General features: G+C 37.4%; 1 protein-coding gene across 4 annotated transcripts in view; it reads right to left on the reverse strand.

Annotated features, from left to right (window-relative positions):
* ank1a (ankyrin 1, erythrocytic a) overlaps window positions 1-25,661 on the reverse strand; it is a 295,220-nt gene that overhangs the window by 115,270 nt on the left and 154,289 nt on the right. For 3 of the 4 annotated variants that reach the window (XM_039768574.1, XM_039768576.1, XM_039768573.1), the window contains exons 14-23: window positions 22,316-22,513; window positions 22,076-22,174; window positions 20,521-20,619; window positions 19,966-20,163; window positions 16,623-16,721; window positions 15,509-15,607; window positions 14,991-15,089; window positions 11,509-11,601; window positions 11,344-11,416; window positions 8,991-9,011 (exon numbers count right to left, since the gene is read on the reverse strand). In XM_039768574.1, the coding sequence (XP_039624508.1) occupies window positions 8,991-9,011; window positions 11,344-11,416; window positions 11,509-11,601; window positions 14,991-15,089; window positions 15,509-15,607; window positions 16,623-16,721; window positions 19,966-20,163; window positions 20,521-20,619; window positions 22,076-22,174; window positions 22,316-22,513 (1,078 nt within the window). The remainder of the gene's footprint in view (window positions 1-8,990; window positions 9,012-11,343; window positions 11,417-11,508; window positions 11,602-14,990; window positions 15,090-15,508; window positions 15,608-16,622; window positions 16,722-19,965; window positions 20,164-20,520; window positions 20,620-22,075; window positions 22,175-22,315; window positions 22,514-25,661) is intronic. The other variant, XM_039768575.1, reaches the window with a different exon arrangement.

A 25,661-nucleotide genomic window follows, 5' to 3' on the forward strand; every position in this document is an offset into this window, starting at 1 on the left:
TAAGTGCTTATACCTTTCCTCCTCTAGTTCAATTTTGACTCATTTCAACATTCTCCTTCTTAGATGTACAGCATTGAATGGTTCAGGCCCTATTTACTTGTCTGAATTCATCAGTACACACATACCATTGCGTACACCACAGATTCAAATTACTGGTCTACTAAAGGTTCTAAGAATTGATAAAACAACAATGAAAGGTTGAACTTTTTCCAAAGAACCCCAGAGTTGAGGAATGGTAGCTTGTTTAGGTAAGTGAAACCCCATTAGTTTCTGCATTTAAATCCAAGCTGATGAACTGTTCTTTATATACTGTAGCATCTCTGTTTGTTAGACATTTGCTCAAAAATACAATTTTAACAATCGTTATGAAATAATACCAAACCTTCTTGCTCTGTTTCCCTTGTGGGCACTCTGCTGTGGCCCTTGGTTACACTGGCAAGTTGCTACCCCTGCCCATGGAAAGCGACACTAGGAATGTTAGGAGTCTCAGAATCCAAGAATAAAAGGATTTAATCTTCTTATGTAACTGGCCAGCACACATACTTATTGTATTGCAGAATGCCCGGGTGAGTATAGTTGGTCAAGGTCATCAGAACTGTGATTTTGTCTGCTTGGACTATGAACTTTGTTGTAACCAACTGAGGATCCTTAGGGCTCATTTATACTTCATGCTCAGAATGCATACGTGCACGCATCATGGCTGCTACGTGTTCCCAGCATTCATTTGACGCGTCCTCTGAGCATGTCCTCAGAAATTAACGCGACGCGTGTGCGAGTTGCAGTTTCAGCAAAATGTCTGGGGCCACAGTGTGATAAAAGTTGGAATGTGACATCAGAGCCTCTGTTTACTGTCTACATGTGACACAAAGCCACTTTGAGGATCCTACGGGATCAATGTGCGCGCTTCAATGTTTGATGAACGGTTCGATGTGGTGAAGCAAAATGCCGACATACAAATGCATTTGTGATGCTTTCATATTCAAGCATCGCATATTCCCGATTGTAATGACACATTTTAATGATACATTTTAAAAGTCTCACATACCATCTTTTGTACCGTCTTTTTTTTTTTGCAGCTTCACAACAGCAACATAATGTACAGCGCTGTATTTGAGCAAGTCAAGTTGGGGAGCATGCACTGGTACAGTGCGTTGCTGCACCCACTACACGGCGAAACAACTCGGAAACCCGGTTTGCAACCCCCCAGGCAGACATGTAGTCCAGTCCCACCCTCCGGAAATGACCCGGAAATGATCCCTCTATCTGCTGCAGCCAGGTATTACGTGGGCGACCCCTTGGCCTGGTTCAGCCACTCAGGTCCCCAACAATGAGAATCTTATGAGCCGGATCATCTCGGAGTAATGTGCCTCATCCGGGACTCCATGAGTAACCGCTCATTCAACACAAAGTCAAACCAATGGTACCCAAGGATTTTCCAGAGTGACACAGTACCAAAGGAGTCCAGTCTTTGTCTCAGGTCACTGGATAGCATTCATGTCTTGCAACCATAAAGCAAGACAGGAAGCACCAGGACTCTAAAGACTTGGACCTTCGTCCTTTTGCATAGATATTGGGAGCACCACACACCCCTTTCCAGCGACCTGATGACCCCCCATGCTCTCCCAATCCATCTACTGACTTCATAGAAAGAGTCACCAGAGACATGAATGTCACTGCCAAGGTAAGTAAACCTCTCAACAAGGTCGACACTGTCTCCACAGACAGACACACACTGCTGATGGCTGTGCCCAAGAGGTCATTAAAAGCCTGGATCTTGGTTTTTATCCAGGACACTCGCAAGCCCAGACACTCGGACTCCTCGCTTAGTCTCTCGAGCGCCCCGATCAGAGTCTTCATTGACTCAGCGAAGATCACAGCATCGTCAGCAAAGTCAAGATCTGTGAATCTTTCTTCACCAACAGATGCCCCACAGCTGCTGGACCCCACAACTTTGCCCAACACCCAGTCCATACAAGCACTGAACGGAGTAGGAGCAAGAACACACACCTGACGAACCTCAGAATCAACTGGGAAAAATGCAGAGGTCCTGCCTTCAATCTACACAACACTCACTGTACCAGTGTACAGGCCAGCCATGATATCCAGCAATCTCGAGGGGATCCCGCAAACCCTCAGGATGTCCCACAGGGCAGCTCGATCCACTGAGTCAAACGATTTGTGAAAATCGACAAAGGCTGCAAAGAAACTCTGCTGATATTCGCATTTGCGGTCCATGAGAACCCTCAGTGCCAGGATGCGGTCGATGGTAGACTTCTTAGGCGTAAAAACAGACTGTACCAGTTGCTGATAGGTGAGCAAGTGATTACGGATCCTATTGAGGACGACCGTAGCAAGGACATAACCTGGCACCCAGAGCAGTGTTAACTCCCTGTAGTTGCTGCAATCCAGGCAATCACCCTTCCCTTTCCACATAGAGACGACAAGTCACATTTTCCAGTCAGTTGAGATGATGCCAGTCTCCCAAATGGAAGCAAAGATTGCTGGCAATGCCAGGAGGACAACCTTACCACCAGCCTGGAGAAGTTCACCCTGGATACCACAGATCCCTGCAGCCTTTCCCCCCCTCAGCTGGTTCAACACCTGTGCAATCTCAATAAGATCGGGTGGTTCACAGCTAATTGGAGGATAATCTTCAAGAACCGTGGACCCAGAGATATCCAACGTCCTAGCCAGAGGATCAGCTTTGAACAACTGCTCAAAGTAGCCAGCCCAGCGGGTCACAACTGCAGTGTCATCCGTAAGGACTGTTCCATCAGCCGCCCTGACTGCGACTCTCCAAGGAACAGATTCAGATGTGCGTTATGCTTTGATTCCTCTGTAAGCAGGACGTGGGTCGCTAGACTATAAATGGTGTGTCACTTGCTCACAGATTCCTCTAACAAACGCCTCTTTATCTGCCCTCAGAGCCCTCACAGCCGTCCTTCTCAGTTCCCAGTACAGACCAAGTCCAGGCTCATTTTCCTAGTAGTTGGTAACCTACTGGACCTAAGCTGGATCCTAAGAGTAGCAACAACAAGTCTGTGGTCAGAATTCACAAACTGGGCACTTCTGTATACCCTGTAGTTTTGTAAGAGCCTCCAGCGTCTGTCCACGAGGATGTGATTGATCTCCTTCACCGCACCACCAGTAGTGGAGTACCAAGTCCAACGATGCGGTTCAGGGTGCTGGAACCAGGATCCAGTGATTCGCAGCCCCTTTTGCAAAGTCAAGAAACATGGAGCCACTTTCACCACGGTCACCAGACCCATGGGGACCAAGACAATCCTCATAGCCAGCCCTGTCAGTGCCAGTTGTTGCATTGAAATCACCCAAATGACCAGACAGAAGCTGTGAATAAAATGTCTCCCTTGCCGAGACATCACTCACCACAGTCAGAGCATACACTGAGACAACAGACAAGGCACCCAGGGAGTGCCATAATCTGAGTCCCATAATACTCTTGTTGAAAGGAGTGACATCGGACACCACTGGAAGAAGCCAATCCGCTACAGCAACAGCTATTCCCCGAATATGACATGCATCAGACGGACCAGACCAATAAAAGGTGTATCCAACTACAGAGATCTGGCCAGTCCCCGGTCTGCGCACCTCAGAGAGTGCCACCACTGAAATGCGGAGTTTATGCAGCTCCTCCAACAGCAGAGGAAGATGATCATCTTGCCGAAGAGACAAGACGTTCCATGCGCCCACCCGTATGGGATGCTTCAAATTAGGACCCGAGTGATACCGTGCAGCAGGCGATGCCTCAGCACCACACCAGTTCAATCCCCAACAGACCTGACCCTATTGGCTCTCCAACGGTTTCGACTCTTCCGGGGATGGGGCTCCCAAGGGCTTTCTCCCATCCCCTTCATGATGCGAGCAGCCTTCCTGTGGGCGGCTGCAGCAGAGCTACTCCCGCGGAGTGCAAAAAGGAGTCCTTTATGTAAGTTTTTTTTAGGTGGCTGGAGTGCCAATCTTGCCACCAACCACCATGATTTCCCTGCAAGTTGGAGGACCGGATGCAGGGCCGGATGCAGTTTAACGTTATACCCAGGCCAAAGTATGAGTATTTGAGCCACAGAGAAAAAAAATTAAGGACATGGTGAAAAGGTGTATTTTGTAATTAAAGTGGAAATTTCAGTTTTAATCTTGAAATGTCCACTTTAACCTCATAGTTTACTTTATCATTAAAGCAGACCGTCGTAAACATCATCCCAGTTTTTAATCTCTACGAGCTTCTGGGCATTCCTCCTGACCTGACAGCAGCGGCAAACAGCAATAGATCACCACACAGAACACATTAAATGTGTGATATTCCAATTCTCTGCACATTTAGAATCCTTAGATTTAAACTTGATATAATTTTCATGATGAAATACATTAAAGTATGTATGTTACATTTTTTCAGATAAATCGTTAATTCCGTTTAAATAATGAATACTTTTAATAATTACTTACATGGGGGAGACATCTTGGCGTAGCGCTGCTGTCTCACAGGGAGTCATGTTGCTGATATTCCCTGCCTAGAGTTTACTGTTTATGTTTTCCTGGTGAGTTTCCACAGTGTGCTGAGGATTCCTTCCAAAGATATGCAGATTTGGTTACACTAAAACGACGCTAGTGTATGTGAGTGTTTGTATTCACCTTGAGATGAGCTGATGCCCCATCTAGGGATTGTTTCTGCCTCGTGTCCAATGCTGGCTGGAATGGGTCAACATCCTTTTCAGATATATTGTGGGAAGGTGTCATCGGAATTTAATGGGTGTTCTAGGCAATTCACAACACAGTGAAGCCGAGCGTTTTTTCACCGTGATAATATCTGGCACTGCCAACTGGTGGATTCTTCCAGATTTACGTAAAGTATGCCCAAGTATAAACAGTAAAATGCTTGCGTAGCAGTAGTGTCCGCTGGAGCATGCGTCGTGTTGCGTGAAGTTTAAACCTGGTCTTAGAGATTAATTTTATACCCTATTTTGTCTGACTGGAGTTTTTGCTTTTCTTTTCTCCATTGTGAACTAAGCTAACTCAATAAACTGATAATGAGCATATAGTGGATTTATGTATGGTAAACAAACTGAATTTGATCTGTTTTACTGTTTGATCAACCTAATGTGTGTGCGTAGGAAAATAAATGAAGTATGGTTTTATTATTTCTGTCATTGTGTTATAGCCGGAAATTAGTGCAAGTGCTCAGAACAGGAGAAAATAAATGGAAAATTATTTTTTCTATTTTTACAACGTCTTTATTTCCTGCATGACTTAGAAACGCACATGCAGATCTGAGCACAGATAAAAACATTTCTTGAACAGCTAGAATGCATTTGAACTAACTAATTATGGACATGGATAAAGACAGACATTAATATTACTTGACAATACAGTGGTTGAGCCTCCACAGCTCTATACAACAATCAATCCATCCATTATCCAGCCCGCTATATCCTAACTACAGGGTCACAGGGGTCTGCTGGAGCCAATCCCAGCCAACACAGGGCGCAAGGCAGAAAACAAACCCCGGGCAGGGCGCCAGCCCACCGCAGGGGGCGCACACACACCCACACACCAAGCACACACTAGGGACAATTTAGAATCACCAGTGCACCTAACCTTCATGTCTTCGGACTGTGGGAGGAAACCAGAGTACCCGGAGGAAACCCACGCAGACACGGAGAGAACATGCAAACTCCATGCAGGGAGGACCCGGGAAGCAAACCCGAGTCTCCTAACTGTAAGGCAGCAGAGCTACCCACTGTGCCACAGTGCCGCTCCCTATACAACAATGTCACTTCTAATACACTATTATATCATGCAGTATTAAAACATAATGAAGTGCAAAGTGTGAGGTTATTTTTAATTTCTACTTTAACAACATTTACTTAAAAAGCATGTTGCTTACCTACTGAATAGCGCAAACCACAAAGAAGTTTCACTGCTAAAAATAAAACTGTATCAACACGTAAATTGCTCCTTATATATATATATATATATATATATATATATATATATATATATATATATATATATATATATATATAAATATATATATATATATATCATTTGTAAATTTCTAGGTGAAGAGCACAGCCAGTCCAAAGATGTGGCAGTGGTCTGTTCGCCTATACAGTACTAATAACCAGTACCTATGTTGGGTTTGAGGAAATTACAGAATTTCTCAGGTATTGAGGAGTTTATTACATAAAGTATCAGTGATTAAGAATTATCTGGAAGCATCTACAAAAGTGGATCTCACACAAATTGTAGCACAGTAAATGTTAATATTGGATGATTTTTCTAACAGAATATAGAATGCTGAAATATGTTAAAATGAATTCAGGGTGTAGTTGGGCTGAAGCCCATCCTGGTAGGACTATACACACGTCAGAAATTAACCCTGGATGGGGCACACTCACACACAGTGCAGGAACTGCTAAATAAGAAATGATTTAAATGAGGAGAACAAAAGAAGACAGTATTTGGATGCTGATGAGTTCAATCGCTGAAGTAAAAATCTGCATTTAAACTGCATTTAAGGGCAACTCCCTGTTCTCTGAAATTATAAACACAATACGTTAATTTGGGTACTTATTGGAAAAGAAGGGCACCACAACCTTTTTCAACTGAGTGTGACAAAGGCATGACTTCATCACAAAAAAGCAGTTCTGTTTTTGTACAGTCTGGCTTTGCATTTCACATTTGAGTAAATGACCACTAGCTGCTGCTTTTCAACAGAAAGTTGGATTAACTTAAACTGATATGCCATGTGACAAAATTCATTTAGAAGACTTGTGTAACATTTTAAAAAGTCTTAGTATGAGCAAAAATGCACCTTTTTTTTCCCCATAAGGTTCAAAGGACTAATGTAGGTCTATGCTTTGGTCATAAATGAAAGCAAAAGCCATGCAGGTTAAGTTAACATGTAATTCCTGCAGCCACAAATGTAAATGCGGTTAGAGACTTTAATCAGATATGTTATTTGATTTGAGTTTTTAAGCACAGCAATAGACTAAAGGTATAATGGTTTAGGCCAGTGGTGTCGAACTCCAGTCCTGGTGGGCCGCAGTGGCTGCACGTTTTCATTCTAACCCTTTTCCTAATCAGTGACCAGTTTTCACTGCTAATCATCTTCTTTTCCCTTCATGTTTTTAAGGATTCAGGCCTCTGAATTGATTCCTTTCTTCATTAAATGGCAGTCAAACAGAAATGAGATGTGAAATGAGCCAAAAGATGAGCAGCTGAACTGGGTTTTCAAACTCCAACCAATTTCACTCCAACCAATCTCTTAATGAGAAGCTCATTATTGCAGTTAATTAAACCCGTTATTTAATTCCACAGCTCGTTGCTGCTCTCATTCTGCTACAGCAGACATTTCTAAAACTGTTGATTTTTCTTTTTTTTCTAAGAACACCATCAAAATGTTTGGGTGACCTGAGAGATGAACCTTACAGAGACTTTTACCATTCTTTATTTTCTGATATTGTGTGAGGAGCACATGTGAGCTGGTCAGGTAGCAGCTTGTTTTGTGTCTCATTATTGTTTGGCTGCTAATTAAGGAAATAGAGACAACTAAAGGGCTTGAGTCAGGTTAATTAAAATAAAGGCAAAGGACGTTAATTAGCAGCAAAAACGGCTCACTAATGGTGAAGAATGTTAGAACGAAAACCTGCAGCTACTGCGGCCCTCCAGGACTGAAGTTCGTCACCTGTGGTTTAGGCCATGGGCTGCCTAAATAAAGAAACAAACCTGCAAAGATGCAAAATATAAGTTATCTGTACTTCATTTACAATACATTATGATGGTTATATGAATAGGTCCATAACACCATCACTGTTCAAATACAAGACAGTGGTGTGCAAGAGGCAGAAACACTAGTGCAGCTATAATTTCACGCACATTTCACTGACACTCTTTTGACCATTTTCATGCTGTATGACTACAGCTGTTAGATTATTACCAAGCCATGATTTCACAATATTTGAATACTGACTGGCCCAAAAAATAACTGGAGTCTTTCCATTTTCTGCTTATCAGTTAAAGCTGAACTGGTGTAACCAATCCTGAAGAACATTTCATCATCTTCAATGATTTTTACCAAATGGCTTGACTGGCCAAATTAACCAACGTTTTTATCAACTGCTTCCTTTCTTCCTTATCTTATTGTTAAGCTGGCTGAAATAGTTATATTGTAAATGAGATTTATATTTTCTTACTGATTTACCTCACAGTTGTGTGGCTGAAAGTTGTTCTATTTTCTCTTGTAGATGTTCTGCCCTTTCCCTTTTCCTTCCTTTGATCTTAAAACAATCATCCTAGATGGAAATTTACTTCTTTCACTTGTGCAAACGCTTCTATTTTTCACAGTTAACCAAGCCAGAGTACAAAACAACAATAAATGTGTATATGTCTGAGAATGAAATATTTATATGAAAGATGGACTGTGTGCATATTTACAGTATGTGTCACTACTTAAACCAGTTATTCCATTGAACAGTTGAGTATCACAGTTTATAGGTAAGCTAAACAAAAAAACTTGCATGCAGACAAGAGAGACCAGCACTCAGCTACGTCTTACAAAAAATAACTGACAGGATCTGCACAGGATAAATTTTGACAACACGACACTCTGTATACAGGTAAATATAAAACTGTTCTTACTAAGACTTCACAGCGACATAAACTGAACACAAACAAATTGGTTATATCAGTTTTCTGAAAGAAAAAGATATCTGCTATAGAACTGAAACAAGGACTGAGGACTGGGCATTGCCAATGAGACTTTAAGAAAACTGATGCTGAAACCAGGTTAGATTAGCTAAAGGCAAAAAAAGCAGTGATTAGCTTCAGACCAACAATACACTTGACAAAATGTGATGTTTAGCCACACTCTAAATGAAGCAAATGTTAGCATGGGCATGAGCAGGACGGCAGCTTGAGATGAAATCATCACATGATTACTAACAACTACATCAAGGCAGAAGTAATTTCCATACCTAGAGTGAGCTGCGCAATTCCTAAAAAGTAAGAAAATCATGATTTAGCTTTAAACGTTTTATTTTATGTAAATAATCATTTATTTATTTGCTCAAATTTACAGTTTCATTTACTAATAAATGTAATGCGTTAATTAAATTGTACACAGGAAATGTTAATAACAGAGTTTAGGTCACTTGAAAAAATGCCGTGCTGCTTTTAAGTTTGCTTACTAGTTAATGATAATACAGTCTTAGGGAGCAAGATGAAATCTAGTATAATGTATTAACACTAGTCATATCATGATTACTGAACAATCTATGCAGACTATCCGTTAAGAAAAAAAAAAAGTGCAATTTTTTCAGCAATGTTTTTCACAGTGAACAAATCTTGCACCTAATTTGCAGTAAACAATGCAAATGTTTTTATGAATTATTTGTTTACATATTAGCAACTCAGTAACACTTCAGTTTAGGTATCCATTAAAAGTAGCCATTAACAATGTGCATGCTATTACAACATTAGAAAAACTGTTGTGACAAAATGAAACATATTACAAGCTTTACCAACATATAAAACAAATGACTAACATATTTAAAGAGTCTTTGTTTTTCCTAATAATTTATAATTGCTTGTTGAATGTTAACAGCTGGTTTATAATCGATAGACTAGCAGGTCTTACTTTGGTATGAAAGTGGACTTGCTAGCACAGATTTCTTTCAATATTCATTCATGGCTTCTTTTAAATACTTCCAGACAGTGCCAGCATTTCATACAACATATCACTAAATGTTCTGATATAAAATCAGCTTCAAAATAAGTGCTGCATACTAGCCCCATCCACTCCGATATTATAGCAAAAGCAATATGCAGGTTTCTACTTGACATGTGTCTAGGAGCTGCAGTATTGGCATGTCACAGTATTTTGAGCTGTTCCTGCACAGCTGTTGAATTGGTAAACACCTACAACAAATGAATAGAAATTGTGAAGTATTCACCAGCACCTTCTCAGTGCTGTGACAATGATGCTAAGCTGCAGACGCAAAAATGAAATTCATTTAATTGCTTGAAGCAAGAGAGAGAGGCTTTTAATGCCTCTCTAGACTGCAATTTGCAAATGTTCTCCTGAGTGCCAGTCAGCTTACTTTTAAAAACAACAACACACCATGTTGTATCTCCTATATCACTCCTATTTAGTCTTTCTATATTCTTTATCATAAAAGATTCATATCAATCATTTGGTGATAATTTTATATTTTGGACTTTTTTTCAGTAAATTTAATTGTTGCTGTTTAAATTTGGTTCTGCTTCTTTTTGTCATTGTATAATACATTCATCATGAACTTCTGGCTTGTTGCACTGGACATTAGGAATATTTTGGTGTTGCACATACACAAGTCATGTTGTAACATAGTCAGTGTCATCTTATATAGTAAAAACGTGTGGCTTCTTTATGAAACAAATAAATCAATTCAGGAATCATAAGTTCACTGAATCTGTCACTTTCCTGACTTTAAACTTTGGTTTTGAAAAATTGCATTTCAGAAATATTTTGATATACATATTTTTTAATTTTTAATTTTAATTTTGGATTTAATATTTTAAGACATAATATCTGTTTTTGAATATATGTAGCACACATAAACAGTGAATTAACTGAATAAGATCCATCCATCCATCCATTTTCCAACCCATTGAATCCGAACACAGACGGTTATAATATTTGTTCTGACTTAAATATTTCAAAAAAATCTGCTGCAATATAAAAGAATTCAAAACATTGTCATATTTAAAAAAAAGTTTTTTTTTATAATTTATTTTAGGAAAATTTTAAGGTAAAAAGTTACAGTTCTGAGAATGTTTTATTTTTATCTGTATTACAAAAAACAAATAAAATCTATACATTTAGCATATACCTTATACAGTATATCCAGAGTACTGTAAGTATAGGTCGAAGCATGATTTGAATTCCAGTATTAATAGAATTTAATTTTATGCACAAATAATTATTTATCAATAGTGGTAACAGCATTGGCCCATAATGTAGAAAAAAAATAATTAATTAACCCTTTATTGAATTTCACAGCTCAAAGCGTTTTATTGTTTTAGTAAGCATTGAGATTTGCATTTCTTGTTTTCATTTCTTTATGTTTTAGGTTATTAGTCAGTTTAATGTTAAAAACGTTGATATATTAAAAAAAAAATGATCTAAACATTCAATGTATTTCCCATGTAAGTTAGTGTTACAGATGATGTAGGCAGCAGAGTTTCATCTATTGTAAGTTTACTATTTTGTGAGATTCTGCAATAGTTTTTTGTTTAGTTTTGAAATTTTAAATTTTGAAATAAAGCCCCTTTCCATTTGATATTTACCTTCATCTTCAGAAACATCTAAGATTTCATCAACTGTTTCTGGAAAGCTCATTCTGTGCTTCTCTATAGTCATCTGAAATAAATTAAGATGAATATTAAATATTCTATATTACGAAAATCGTTTCAATGAACAAAGTGCTTGTGTTGAATGAAGTTCAAACTCACCACTGACATGGTTTCTTCTGTGACAATTTTCAACACATCGATCACAGAGATATAGCCAAGTCTCTTTGCAATAGCAAGTGCAGTGGTACCACTCTGACAAAGATACAATAAGAATATGAGAAAGCAAGTAAAATACATTTTCTTAGTGTTTCATTTGGATCAATGACAATAAAAGTTAATCAGAAATGTTACATTTAAACTTACTGTAAGGGCTCACTTAAGGCAAGCCATGACAATATTAAGCTTAATGTTTTCAGGTAAATAAATTGCTTGTCTCACCATCTTAATAACAAAATTTCTTAACAAGTTTTGTTCTCTATTGAAACTTGTTTAAGATTAAGTAAAGTTAGCTGACTTTAGAATGTCCAGGAAACAAAGCCTAAATTCAAGTCAGGTCAGGTTGGGGAGCACGTACCACCCTGGATCCCAGCAGCCTTCCCCACCCTCAGCGACCCTGAGGATGAGGTGCTGGAACAGCTAGATCAGGCCAGATGTCCAGTAGCCTTCACAGAAGACTGCCTCCTCCAAACTGTTATCTAATAAGTCTAACAACATCCAACAGGACTTGCATTGCACTGAACTCATAACTAAAATTTGAGTTAGGATTACTAAAACTCTACTCAACATTTTTTTTAATGCTACTGAAAGCACCCTATAGGCAAAAGAGAAGAATGCTAATTGAAAAAACAAGATTGGGCGTTAAAGTTGTTAAGTGTAAATTGTGAGATTCATTTTAATCACAAAAATGATCATTTGTGAATAAAATGAGAATATTTTGAATTGTATTGTCTTGATGAAAATTACAGGAAAGGTAGATTAATTACAGTTATCTTAATTGAGTTTTATCATTCAGTTTAGGTGATCACTTACAAACTTTCTTAAAAAAACAAAATGTTACAATTTTTTTTTTTTTGGGTTAACTATGGTATTTGTGTAGAATGCACTGCTGTGTCTGAAACAGCACTATTCCTGGATTAAAAGAAATAATGGCATACACATGGCAGCTATATCACTTTAAATTTAAATGTATATGCACAAGAACAACAAAAAACAAACCAAAAATGATATTAAAGCATGGCTTAAGACACAGTCACAGCCCTCAGCTGTCATACATAACATACTACTGTATAAATAGTTGGCATTGCAGCTTCAAATCATCTGAAAGGCAGTTCTGCATATTATACAAAATAAAACAAAAGAAAACATACAATAAGTAAATATTGTAGTAATATATTTATTTTGGTTTAGTTACTGTAAAAGTCTGAAATGAACACAACAGAAAGATAAAAGGTTCAAAAGGAATGACTGTGTATATTATCACAGAGTAAATACGTTTTATTAAGAAGTGATGAGATATGCTAAAATTTGAAAAGGTTTTGATGTCTGATGCAGAACCTCTACAGTTTCCTTCACATAACCTTTTTGCAGTTTGAGCCATAGGTTTATATATGAAAGTAGTAAAAAAAAAACATACAAATGTCATTGATGAAAGGTGGAAGGGGTAGTGGTGGGAATCAGACAATAGTGAGACTTAAAGGAGCTTTGAGATACACAGCAACACTAAAATATGCCGATAATCTCAGAAAGAATCACGTAGATAGATAGATAGATAGATAGATAGATAGATAGATAGATAGATAGATAGATAGATAGATAGATAGATAGATAGATAGATAGATAGATAGATAGATACTTTATTAATCCCCAAGGGGAAATTCACATATTCCAGCAATATACTGATAAAAACAATATTAATTAAAGAGTAAGTAGACACCAAATTGAAATTAAAATTAGGAAAACACTAAAGAGTAGTGAAGAATCATGCACAGTAGAAATCATATACAGTGCATCCGGAAAGTATTCACAGCACTTTTTCCACATTTTGTTATGTTACAGCCTTATTCCAAAATGAACGAAATTCATTTTTTTCCTCTTTCCATTTATCCTGACTAGTCTCCCAGTTCCTCCCGCTGAAAAACATCCCCACAGCATGATGCTGCCACCACCATGCTTCACTGTAGGGATGGTATTTGCCTTGTGATGAGTGGTGCCTGGTTTCCTCCAAACGTGATGCCCGGCATTCACACCAAAGAGTTCAATCTTTGTCTCATCAGACCAGAGAATTTTGTTTCTCATGGTCTGGGAGTCCTTCAGGTGCCTTTTGGCAAACTCCAGGCGGGCTGCCATATGCCTTTTACTAAGGAGTGGCTTCCGTCTGGCCACTCTACCATACAGGCTTGATTGGTGGATTGCTGCAGAGATGGTTGTCCTTCTGGAAGGTTCTCCTCTCTCCACAGAGGACCTCTGGAGCTCTGACAGAGTGACCATCGGGTTCTTGGTCACTTAACTGACTAAGGCCCTTCTCCCCCGTTCACTCAGTTTAGATGGCCGGCCAGCTCTAGGAAGAGTCCTGGTGGTTTCGAACTTCTTCCACTTACGGATGATGGAGGCCACTGTGCTCATTGGGACCTTCAAAGCAGCAGAAACTTTTCTGTAACCTTCCCCAGATTTGTGCCTCGAGACAATCCTGTCTCGGGGGTCTACAGACAATTCCTTTGACTGCATGCTTGGTTTGTGCTCTGACATGAACTGTCAACTGTGGGACCTTCTATAGACAGGTGTGTGCCTTTCCAAATCATGTCACATCAACTGAATTTATCACAGGAGGACTCCAATTAAGCTGCAGAAACATCTCAAGGATGATCAGTGGAAACAGGATGCACCTGAGCTCAATTTTGAGCTTCATTACAAAGGCTGTGAATACTTATGTACATGTGCTTTCTCAATTTTTTTATTTTTTATAAATTTGCAAAAACCTCAAGTAAACTTTTTTCATGTTATCATTATGGGGTGTTGTGTGTAGAATTCTGAGGAAAAAAATGAATTTAATTAATTTTGGAATAAGGCTGTAACATAAAAAAATGTGGAAAAAGTGATGTGCTGTGAATACTTTCCAGATGCACTGTAGATACCAAAAAAAGAAAATCTATGAAGTTGCATCAAATTCAGAGAATATGAGAGAGATAACAAAGCAGACACTAAAATACATTTTAAAAATAAACTGGAAAGGGACTAAACAGCAATAAAATAACATGTGCCATTAAGGAACAATGCAAAAGAAACATAACATTAAAGATCATAAAGATGATAAACAACAGTGTTAATCAAAGAGATTTTAACAATAACAGAAAATAATCAGAAAAAAAAAACACTAAAGCATAGTTAAATGTAGAGTGAAAAGCTGGAGAGGAGTAAGGGGGATAGAGAATAAGAGTATTGAGAATGAAAGATACACTAAAGAATATGTGAGATGAAAAAACAATAAAGAGTAATGAAAAGCAAAAAAACTAATGAGCAGTTAGAAACCAGAGGAACACCGCAGAGCTGTGAAGGTTAGAAAAAAACAAAAGATTTCAAACAGAGAGTCTTGCCTGCAATTCAGCAATGGCTTACAGAGGTCCACTAAAAAAAGAATAACTCACCGTTGTGGTCTCATTAGGAGATGCTCCGTGCTTCAGAAGTAGAGTGACAATATCAGTATGTCCTTGCTGAGCTGCTTGGTGTAGTGCTGTGTAACCCATCTGTGGGATGTCAAATAAAGATGACTGAGATTTTTACTTTATATTTCCAGTAAACTGACCTCATGTGAAAGGAACAATGACTTGCAATACCAAGACCATAAGAAGTCTTAATAAGTAAGTCTATAGATTAAGCATAATATATACTATATATATACTGTATATATATATATATTAATATACACACATTTCAGTTAAAAATCCTCAGATTCCTTTTGTTTTGATGTACCAGTTTTAAAAATGTTTACAAATTAAGGCTATTTCTTACTTGTTCAGTAGTAAAGTACAAGAGCAAAAGGAGTTTAATTAATATGGAGAACTAAATTGCCATCAAAATGCATGGACATTAACCAAGAAACAGTTACCTTAAAGAATCAGCTATGTATTCCAAATTCTACGTTACAAATCAAATATACAGTTACCTTTGTCTTTGAGTTAACGTTAGCTTGGTTTTGCAAAAGAAACTTCACCATTTTTATGTTTCCATAGTGGCTAGCTATGTGGAGGGGTGTATATCCTGTCTGAAAAATATAAAAACAGCAATAACAATTTGAGTGTTTATTGAAAATGTACTTTAATACTGAATCATAATTAGTAAAAAGTATACCTACAGGGATTATTTAAAAGTAGGACCACCCTGAAATTTGGAAAATTAACTCTTAACTCTGCTGGCAACTATTTCTCCATATCATAATTATTTAAGTTCTACCATCCCTGCTTCAGTCCCAGTTATGACTTTGTGCAATATAAGATGCAGGTAACTGAATAATCTTGATTCATGCCAAATTTCCACATCTTTTCAATATAGAAAGAATCTGACGAAGTATTAGCATTAATCAGATTTTTAATATTTACAAACCTTCCTACTTTCATATATTGCATTAAAAGCTTATTAAATCAGCACAAAGCAGAGCAGAGCATAATCATCGACAGTCAACCATCCTGTGTCAGTTTACAGCCATCAATAAACTTTATATGCTAGTCTTTTAGACTACTCAGATTATCAAATGAAGAAATTGACAATATTACTTCTGGACATACACGCACTATGACTTCTTTGTCAGAAATTACAACTGAACCATTCAGACTAGCTGGAGGCAAAACCAAAGCAGGATGGTCAGGTACAAAATTTCACCTTTAACAGAACACACATTCTAAATGAGTAATGAAGATATTTTGAGCTGTTATAACAGAAGTTTGAGATTTTTTTTCAGTGTTTAACTTTTCATTTTTTCTACACATTAGGATGATGAGTTTATACAAATTATACAATCAGAATATGTTACAAACAGATTTTATTCACAACAGGAGGAAAGTTAAATGACTTGTACAGATTAACATAGTAAAACAGAAGTGAGGAGTGAACCAGCAACCTTACACACTACATAAACACAGAGAAATTTTAGGTAAATCAATTCGTATTAATAGTTGTGGCACACTGCAATAGCATTCTTTGTCAAGATGGATCACAAGGCTGTTACTGTGCCAATTTTACATGTGCGTTGGTGGGCTCTTCTTGCAAAGGAAATGTCTTACCCTTGTTGCTGCATAGACAGAAGCTCCCTGCTTGACTAGTATGTCAGCGATGGGGACATGACCTTCCTGAGCCACCAAATGGAGAGGTGTTAGCCCACTCTAAGAGAGACAGAGAGTGACAGGGACAGAAAGAGAAAATACAAATATTAGTTTAACATCGTACGAAAGGGAAGTCTGGGGTAGAGAAAAATGATAAAGTAAGGCATAAGACCAACCTGTACATAAACTGGAAACCCAAAGACTCATGGGAGCCACTTTTTAGATTGAAAGTAGGACTCTTGACCAATGAATGACAAAGAGATACAGGCGTTCAAGTCAAAAAGGCAAGTTTTTAAGTTTACTGCTTTACTGGTAATTCAGAAAATACCTAGCAAAGTTTTAGCAAAAAAAAAAGAATTGTTTTGTTAATTTTGAGCTAGCGACTGGATAAAAGATAGCGGATTAAGTGAAACGAGTAATGTGAGGTGTTTTTTTTTTTCATTTTTCAAAGGACATTTTTTTTTACATTATTTACTGTTGTACAGAACTTGTGACCACTAAGCTCTGTTATACGATAAACGTCTTTCTCTCTATTATCCAGGAAAACATGAGATTAAAAAATTTTCTTAGCCACCACTATAAAGTACATATGGTAATTAACATATAAAACAATATATTTTTGGGTAGAGTATTTGATCTAAATACAATTTACAAAGCCACCTTTAACATGATTGTGCAATGTGGTATATTATGTGCAACTTGTATTTTATAAAAATGAGTTGATCATAAAAGGGCTTTATTTAGACTTATTAAGCACTGACTGAGGATTTTACAGGCTATGCTGGACTGCTGAGAGACATATTTTGTATCACTTAAATCATTCCAAAATTATTCTAGTAAATGATCCATTAGGAGTTTATTAGTTAACCAAACACTATTGTGTATACCTTTTTTGTAGTATTAGCTATTATTTATCGTAAAGAAAATGAGTTGAAATCATGCAGTTTAAAAACGTTTTAGTTAAATGTCTTATTACATATACTACAGTATATGTTGATTACTGCTACATGTTATACTTGTTAGAAATGAATTAAGACTCTCTCATGTGTTAATAAAGACTTTGACTCTAACAAGTAGTAACAAGTAAGTTGTTGCAAGTTACTAAGGCAAAGTCATATTGTCTGTATAACCCAAGAGTAGCATTGTTTCTGTTTTCTAAATTGAAGTAGACATACTCCGTACATTATCGGTACTTTGTAAGTCTTATTAGAACCAAACTAAGTCTATATTTTTACAGCATTGTAGTAAGTAACTAATGCACTAGTAAACCCTAAAGTGTTGCCAAAATTATATTCTGTGAGTGTCTTCCATCCTTTAAGGACCAGACCCTTGTCTTTTTCAACATGTTATGGACTGTCTAAAGCAGGGGAGGACAATGTCAATACTGGAGGGCTGCAGTGGCTACAAGGTTTCATTCTAGCCTAATTTCTTAACCCTTAACTACTCGCACCATTTCTCATCTCATATTAAGTACTTGCGTGGCGTACTTTATGCACCAGTGTTAAAATTGTTATTTATATGCATGCTGTGAAGTTGTAATATAAAATACTGCAGTAATTTTAAATGTAATATAACACCATATTACTGAACAGTATGACACAGTCAAGGACTATCTGCAAACAAAGCTGATCCACTTCTCCAATGCTCATTCATCACCAGTCACACTTCCATCCACTGCAGAATTTGCACATGTATCACGTTTCACTTTACTTGTTGAATGTTCTTTACAAAGTCACTGCAAGAAGAACGTCTCATTGCTGCAATACATCCATAAGTACCCTCACGGTGCTCCAAATCCACCATATGGAACTTGCGACTGTACATCCACTCCTAAAACTGGCTTTAGGAAACCACTGCTATTGCAGTGTGCCACAACAAGGGAAACCAATGCAACACTGTACTTGTAGTGAATCAAGCCTAGGATAGATGGCATAAGCTGCCGGTAGGTTCAAGTAAAATTATGTTGGACAAAAATAACTGAGATTGGTGTCAAAAATACACCAGCGTGGGTAGTTAAGGGTTAATTAGAAACCAGTCCTTGCCAGTCTCAGACCTTATTTAATTTTATGGCTTTTTAGGTTGCAATGTTAAGTTCTTATATTGTGGATTTTTTTTTTCTTTCCAAGGATATCATCCAAATGATTTGAAGCCTAAAATGGGTAATTTTCAGTCACGTTTTTCTATTAAGTGTTTTTATTAAACCAAATATTGCAGGATGAATCCACACAGGTGTAAATTAAAACAAGTTAGATAAAGAACTGCTGGCCCCTTAGTCATTTGCATCTTATTTATATATAAATAATACACGTGGAAGTGTGTGTGTCTGTCCAGCCCGGAAGTGAGAGGCGGAGTTGGGGTAAGAGCTCCATCTCTGAGGATATGAAAGAGAGGCCAGCAAAATGAAACCTCCGAAGAAATCAATCGCTTTGCCGCTAATACAGAAGCGAGGCGAGTACATCAGCAAAACGGTATCCCTTTTACTTTTCCTCCTGCCGATAATACACAAGCAAGGTGAGCACATCAGCAAAACAAATCCTCCTGGCAGAGAGATGCCCAGAGTAGTTCCTTTCAATTACCTGACATCTCTACATTTCAATTTTTTTTTCTGAGAATTTCAATAGTTTCTAGGACCCTGGTGCTTTTTATAGCATGGGCTTACACAGCTAGTTGCTAATAAGGAGCCATTAAAAGCAGTAAATGCAGCTATTTAAGACTAAAATAAGCAATTAAAGGGGGAAGCTTAACAAGCAAGACCACTAAAATGAAGCATTAAAATGTCACTTGAGTAAGAAGTGCCTCATCAGTAATAATTGACTTCTCATTAAGAAATTGAGCTGGAACATAAACCTGCAGCCATTGCAGCCCTCAAGTACCAACATTTCCCACCTCTGGTCTAAAGCCATATTTTAGCATTTATGACTGGTTGCTTTGCTATTTGTTCATTACCTTTCAAGGAAAGAAAAAATAAAATGGGATTCACATTTGATTGTCTGCAAACTTGCTGCATGTAAATATTTTATGAAATGAACATACTGAAAAACAACATCCTTCCAAGAAGTAGCTATAACTTAAGCATTGTGTTGTTTGTATCTTATTCTTTACTGTATTACACGTGCGTCATAGCTGGGTGGGACAGGTCTACTAACTGAGTACAGTACATCTTAGCAATTATTACAATAAATTTTAAAACAAATGCATTCTGTAATATAAGATTGCATTATTAAAAAACATACTGCTTGCATCTACATTGTATCTCATCTCATATAGATATTTCAGCCATTATTTTGCATTTCATTTCATTTACCTTATTCCCAAGGTTGACGTTGGCTTGCTTGGAGATAAGCAATGCCACCATCTCGGGTCGGCCCTCTTGGGCTGAAAGATGAAGTGGTGTGATCCCTTGCATGGATTCTGAGTTTGCAGAAGCTCCATACTGCAGTAAACTGCTGGCTACCTCCAGTTGATTTTGCTTGGCTGCTATGTGGAGTGGGGTGTAGCCATTCTGGAGAGGGACACAGTTTAAGTAAAATGTGCCATGAAAATTGATGGCATTAGACAACCAGAGACAAGCTCATGCTCCCATCACCTTTAACATTAATGGAACATATTCTTTTCTTGAATATTTTGAGGAGACATACAATGGACATTTATATCAACCATAACTTTGCTTTGGTGAGCCTATAAATTATTTAAGGCTTTCATGGAACCTCACTAGCTGCATCCTCTTAATATAATTAAATCCAAATGCTTCATCACAGCATCTTCATGGCTGAAGTGTGAAAATATTTTGGGAAGCTTTGAATTTTCAAGTTTGCATTCAGTATTATTTTTTCCAAAGGTCATCTGCTATAGTTCTTACCCTTGCAATGTTGTGTGGTGACCCTCCTTTGCTCAGCAGTAATCTGACCATGTCCAAATTGTTGTGATGCACAGCGACATGCAGAGGAGTTAGTCCATTCTGTAACGATATCAGAACATAAATCCCCAACACTCATAAACCTAACACATTTCATTCAGCAGGGGCCTCCATGTGAATACTTGCTTTCTAAAGTGATGTTTTGATAAATTCTTCTTAATATATGTCGAACCATATGCCAAATGCTTCTGAAATATATCATTCACCAACCTACAAATCTTGACCTAGGCTGGAATACAGTATATCTTTATTTAAAGATTTTCCATTTTTTAACCTTCTAGTGACTTTCTCGATTTGCAAATTTCTGAAATCATATTAACACTCCACCTATTTATTATCACTATTTATCAATCGTACTGAAGTGGACCAGTAGGTATCGAAGGAGCCTATTGCTGATTTAATCGGTGATAACAAAGTTCAGGTGCATTAGCTTTACAGGCTTCAGTCCTCACAATGAGCCAAGTATAGAATGCAATTTTAGAAACATTTCACTAAAGTTAAGTAAAACCCACAGCATTCTGTTTTCTGAGAATCATGTTTTACTGTAAATTATCCATTTCATTTCCAAACTAGTTTACTTTAGAACAGGGTCACTGTGCCAGAGCCTATCCTATCAGCAATGAATACAAAACAAGAACCAAATCTGGATGACATGCCAGTCACAATTAACTCTCCCCAGGCTAATTTGGAGTTTCCGGAAGTGGAAGAAAAAAGCAGAGGACACTATGAAATATGTTCATGGACCCAGGGAATATTCAAGGTACACAGTGCCACCACTGTTACAAACAAATAAAATAAATAAATAAATACAGTTTGGAATGAATTATACACATAGTTCATACATTCTCATTACTAGTCATACTCCAAATTACAGGGCTGTCACTTACACCTCTGTAAGCATTTAATGTATAATAAATACAACTATCAATTAATAAATCACTGATAATAAACCTCAAAAAATTAAAAGCAGGCTTTCTGTTCTTTCATATGAGAACGATATGAACAGGTAATGCTCATTCTGTCACTGATAACAAATTACACCTAAGTTCATGCTTCAGTTAATGCAATATGAATGATTTCTGTTGTCCTTTTACATTAGACTATATGCATCACATCAATTGTACTTAATCTAGCTGTTTGAAGGTCTGTTCTTACTGATCTTGTGAAGCACTTTGTTATACTATAAACTATGAAAGATCAATCTGGCCATCCATTTTCAGGGCACTGTACAAGTCCTGGGGGCTCTAGTCCTTCACAGGGCACACACAACACTAACACAAACTGAAGATTTACAGTGACTAATTTACCTGGCATACTCAAATTTTAGATAATGGAGAAAAACTGGAGAAAAACCCATGAAGACACAGGGAGAGTGAATAGGCAGTGACTATGAAAAATGTCATTCTAAATTATTAAACTTGATTTCATTCTGAATGAGATTCGTAGAATAATGAACAGGTTCCACACTCTTAAATCTCTAATGTCTGGGCATACTTGCCTTGCCTGCAGAGTTGGGATTGGCTCCCCTGTCCAGGAGGAGCTCTGCCACATCTACTTTTCCATATTTTGCTGCTACATGCAGGGGTGTGAAACCTTTCTGAAAACATAAGGAAAAATACATAAAAATATGAGGCTGTATCTGTCAATATTGAGCAAAATAAAGAAAAGCATAACTTGCATGAAAAACATCATTAACTCACAAGAATGATGTAATATGTTGTGTGTGAGACTTTCTAACCTTGGTCATTTTTGTCTGTTGAGCCTGTCCATCCAGTAGGATTTCAGTAGTCTGTGCATGACCTTCACGAGCAGCAATGTGTAGTGGTGTGTGCCCAGCAGTGGTGGCTGAATTGGGGTTGGCTTTATTTTCCAGTAACAGCTGTACCATTTCATGGTGCCCCATCCGTGCAGCACAGTGCATTGGCGTCTGGTCATCCTGTGAGTATAGCAACAAGTTGATTAAAATTAGCCTCACAATTTGATCATTCTGACTAGAAATGTAGGTTATTATTAATAATTTGTGTTTAATTGGTTAGTTCTAATTATATACAATATATGGAAGATGCTGATGGGAGAAGGCACCCTAGTGGCAAAAGAGAAGGAGAGAGACCAGAGACAATTTATACTTATGATAAGCAGGTAAGCTGTCCCCACTAATATTCTGAATGTCTAGCACCTATAAAGTAGGCCATGGCTGCTCATTGATGTTTGTTTATTTGTTTTTCTATGTGATATGCCTCTCTGTTAGCCACCCTTTGTATTTTGTTTAACCAAATTAGGTGTATGAATGCTTAAACACACACATGCTCAAAACTGGGCTTTTCCATTTCTCTAAGGCTAGACACTTGTCTCTTGTTATTACATGATTAACGATTCTCAGCTTCACCTCAATGAAATATTTTTCCCTCTAATTAAATTTCCAGCTTTAGACTACATGAAACCTCAGAGGCCATTTTCTCACTAACATGGCACAGCGTTTATTGAACAAAGCCTTTCTCCCTTGATTTTATAAGGCTACAGAAGATAAATCTCATCGGCTAAAAGGCAATCATATGTCTTCCACATCTGTTTGTCCAATAGGTGCCATGAGGGTGCAGAAGTGATTCTTGCATAATGGATATAAGGGCATATGAAAAAGTTCAAAAGTCCTTAGATGGTATATCAAATACACATATGAGTGTTTTGTTTTGTGGGAGGTAAAGTGACTTCTGATGGAAACTCAGTAGCAGAAAGCACACAATTTGAGTTTGGAACTTTTAAACTATGAAAGCTACCAATGAGCCACCATTCTGCACAGGATCAGAGAGTGTGTTTCATGTGACAGCAAAGACAGCTTACAAAATATATAATTTCAAGATAATTTCTTTAATTAAGAAGATATCAAATAATAAAGGCAAAGTTGGACTTGTTTCATCATCATCTTGCTAAATAGGCCCAATATCCAGATCACCACCTTATCTCCACATCACACTGGCCATCTATAAACCTCCTGCTACTAAATATTTTAAAATCTAACCTGAAGCTGAGAGCAACTTAGTGTCTACCAAGCTATGAATTATATACAGTACATTTGGAAAATTGTAGTGCTGCAAATTTCAGTTGTAAGTACTTTTATATTGATCATAAACTACTGATATGTTTTTTCGAACAGCCCAGAATAACTTCAGCTACCTTTTTAAATTCATCTACAAAGTAAAAATTATATAAACATCATCACAAGCACAAGCAGTGAACAGCTTAATGTTGAGACTGTCAGTGTGCCAACTACATAGTATTGTTTGCTTTGGAGAAGGTCACCTTGAGCCATATAAATCTGAAAATCACTATATATTATTTAATCATTTTTGGTAACCTAAATGTTTCCTTTTTTAGTCTTTGGCAGTTTACCGCTTACCTTTGTACCATTTTAAGTTATTCACCAGACTTGAACAGGTTACATTTAAAAAAAATAAAAAAATACGGGTGTTCTAAAACGTTTGACTCGTATTGTACAGTATATGCATGCAATCCATATCCGTTTCCTTATGTTATACTGTATAGATAATTCAAATAAAACATTTGTGTGCTCAAACGAGTAAGGGCTTAAAAGTCTTACTTTATGTAAAAGTAACAACAACAGTTCAACATAACTATGCAAATGAAAACAATTACATGGAAAGGGAACAGTATATATTTTTAGAATTTTTTCTTTGACACTAAGGCCGTAATCGAATGTGACCCTTCTTTGCCACGTTAGAAGATATTTTTCAAACATGGTTGTAATTTTATAACTTTCAATTAGTTTTAGGGATATTCTCTCAAAGTGAGAGTATGCCCACACTAATTGAAGAAATTGTTAGGAACAGCTGTAGACATGCAAGAAATTAATTAATTAATCAATCAATCAGCTGATCATTGCATAAAATCCTGCAGATACAGGTCAGAAGCTTTAGCTGATATTCACATCAAACACCAGAATGGGGAAAAATGTAATGTCAGTGATTTTGAACATGGCATGAATGTTGGTACCAGATGGGTTGGCCTGAATGTTTCAGTATCTCCTGGGATTTGCACACACCAGTAGTCTCTACAGTTTACTCAAAATGGTGTAAAAAAGAAAAAACATCAAGTTACTGGCAGTTCTATGGATGGGAATGCCTTGTTGATGACAGGGGTCAGAAGAGAATGGCCAGACTGATTTAAGCTGATAGAAAAGCTATGGTGATTCAGATTATGGTGTAACATTGTGGGGATTTTTTTTTTTATTTTGGCCTCTTAATACCAATCAATCATCACTTGAATGCCATGGCATGTTTCAGTATTGTTGCTGACCTTGTGTATCTCTTTATGGTCACCCTCTACCTATCTTCTATAATGCACCATGTCACAAAGCAGAAGTTGTCCTAAACTGCTTTAATGAACATGACAATGAGTTTAATGTCTTTCAATGAACATCCCAATCACCAGATCTGAATCCAATGATAGAACTTTGGGGAGTGGAAGAATGTGATGTAATTCAAGGAATTCAAGGAATGTTTATGAAATTTTATGGAATCCATGGCATAAAGAATCATGGCTGTTTTTAGAGCAATTGAGAGCAATATAAAGCCCCACCTTTATTAGTATAACGTTCTTAATAATTTATTCAATGAATGTATAAGGGATTAGGGTTCTGCAATAAGTACTAAGCAGACTTCATTACTTATAAATCTGGATAGTATAAAGCAAGTGGTAGAGTCAGTTATCTTGAAAACAGGGTGATTTTTGAGATAAGTTTAGTAGCTTCATTCAATAAGAAACAGTGCCAGAAGTGAAGTCCTTAACCTTTTGTCACAGGGTATAGTGATTTTTAGGGTGACCCATATTTATGTATATGATTGAAAAGGCATTGTCAGGAAACTTCCGATGTTATTATCAAGTAACATAATGGAACATGAACATTAAGAACCTTAAATGTTTTTTCATCCTCTGTTCTCCATGGTGTGGTCCACCAATGCACCATCCAGATCGATATACGCCTGAAGACAAAGAGCAACGTTGTCACATGCGGCTTGGCACATCTGTACTGGTATCCTCTGAAATTCTTCTGTGGCAGCTGCACATAG

Source organism: Polypterus senegalus, chromosome 11, assembly GCF_016835505.1.
Source record: "Polypterus senegalus isolate Bchr_013 chromosome 11, ASM1683550v1, whole genome shotgun sequence".
NCBI lineage: Eukaryota > Metazoa > Chordata > Cladistia > Polypteriformes > Polypteridae > Polypterus > Polypterus senegalus.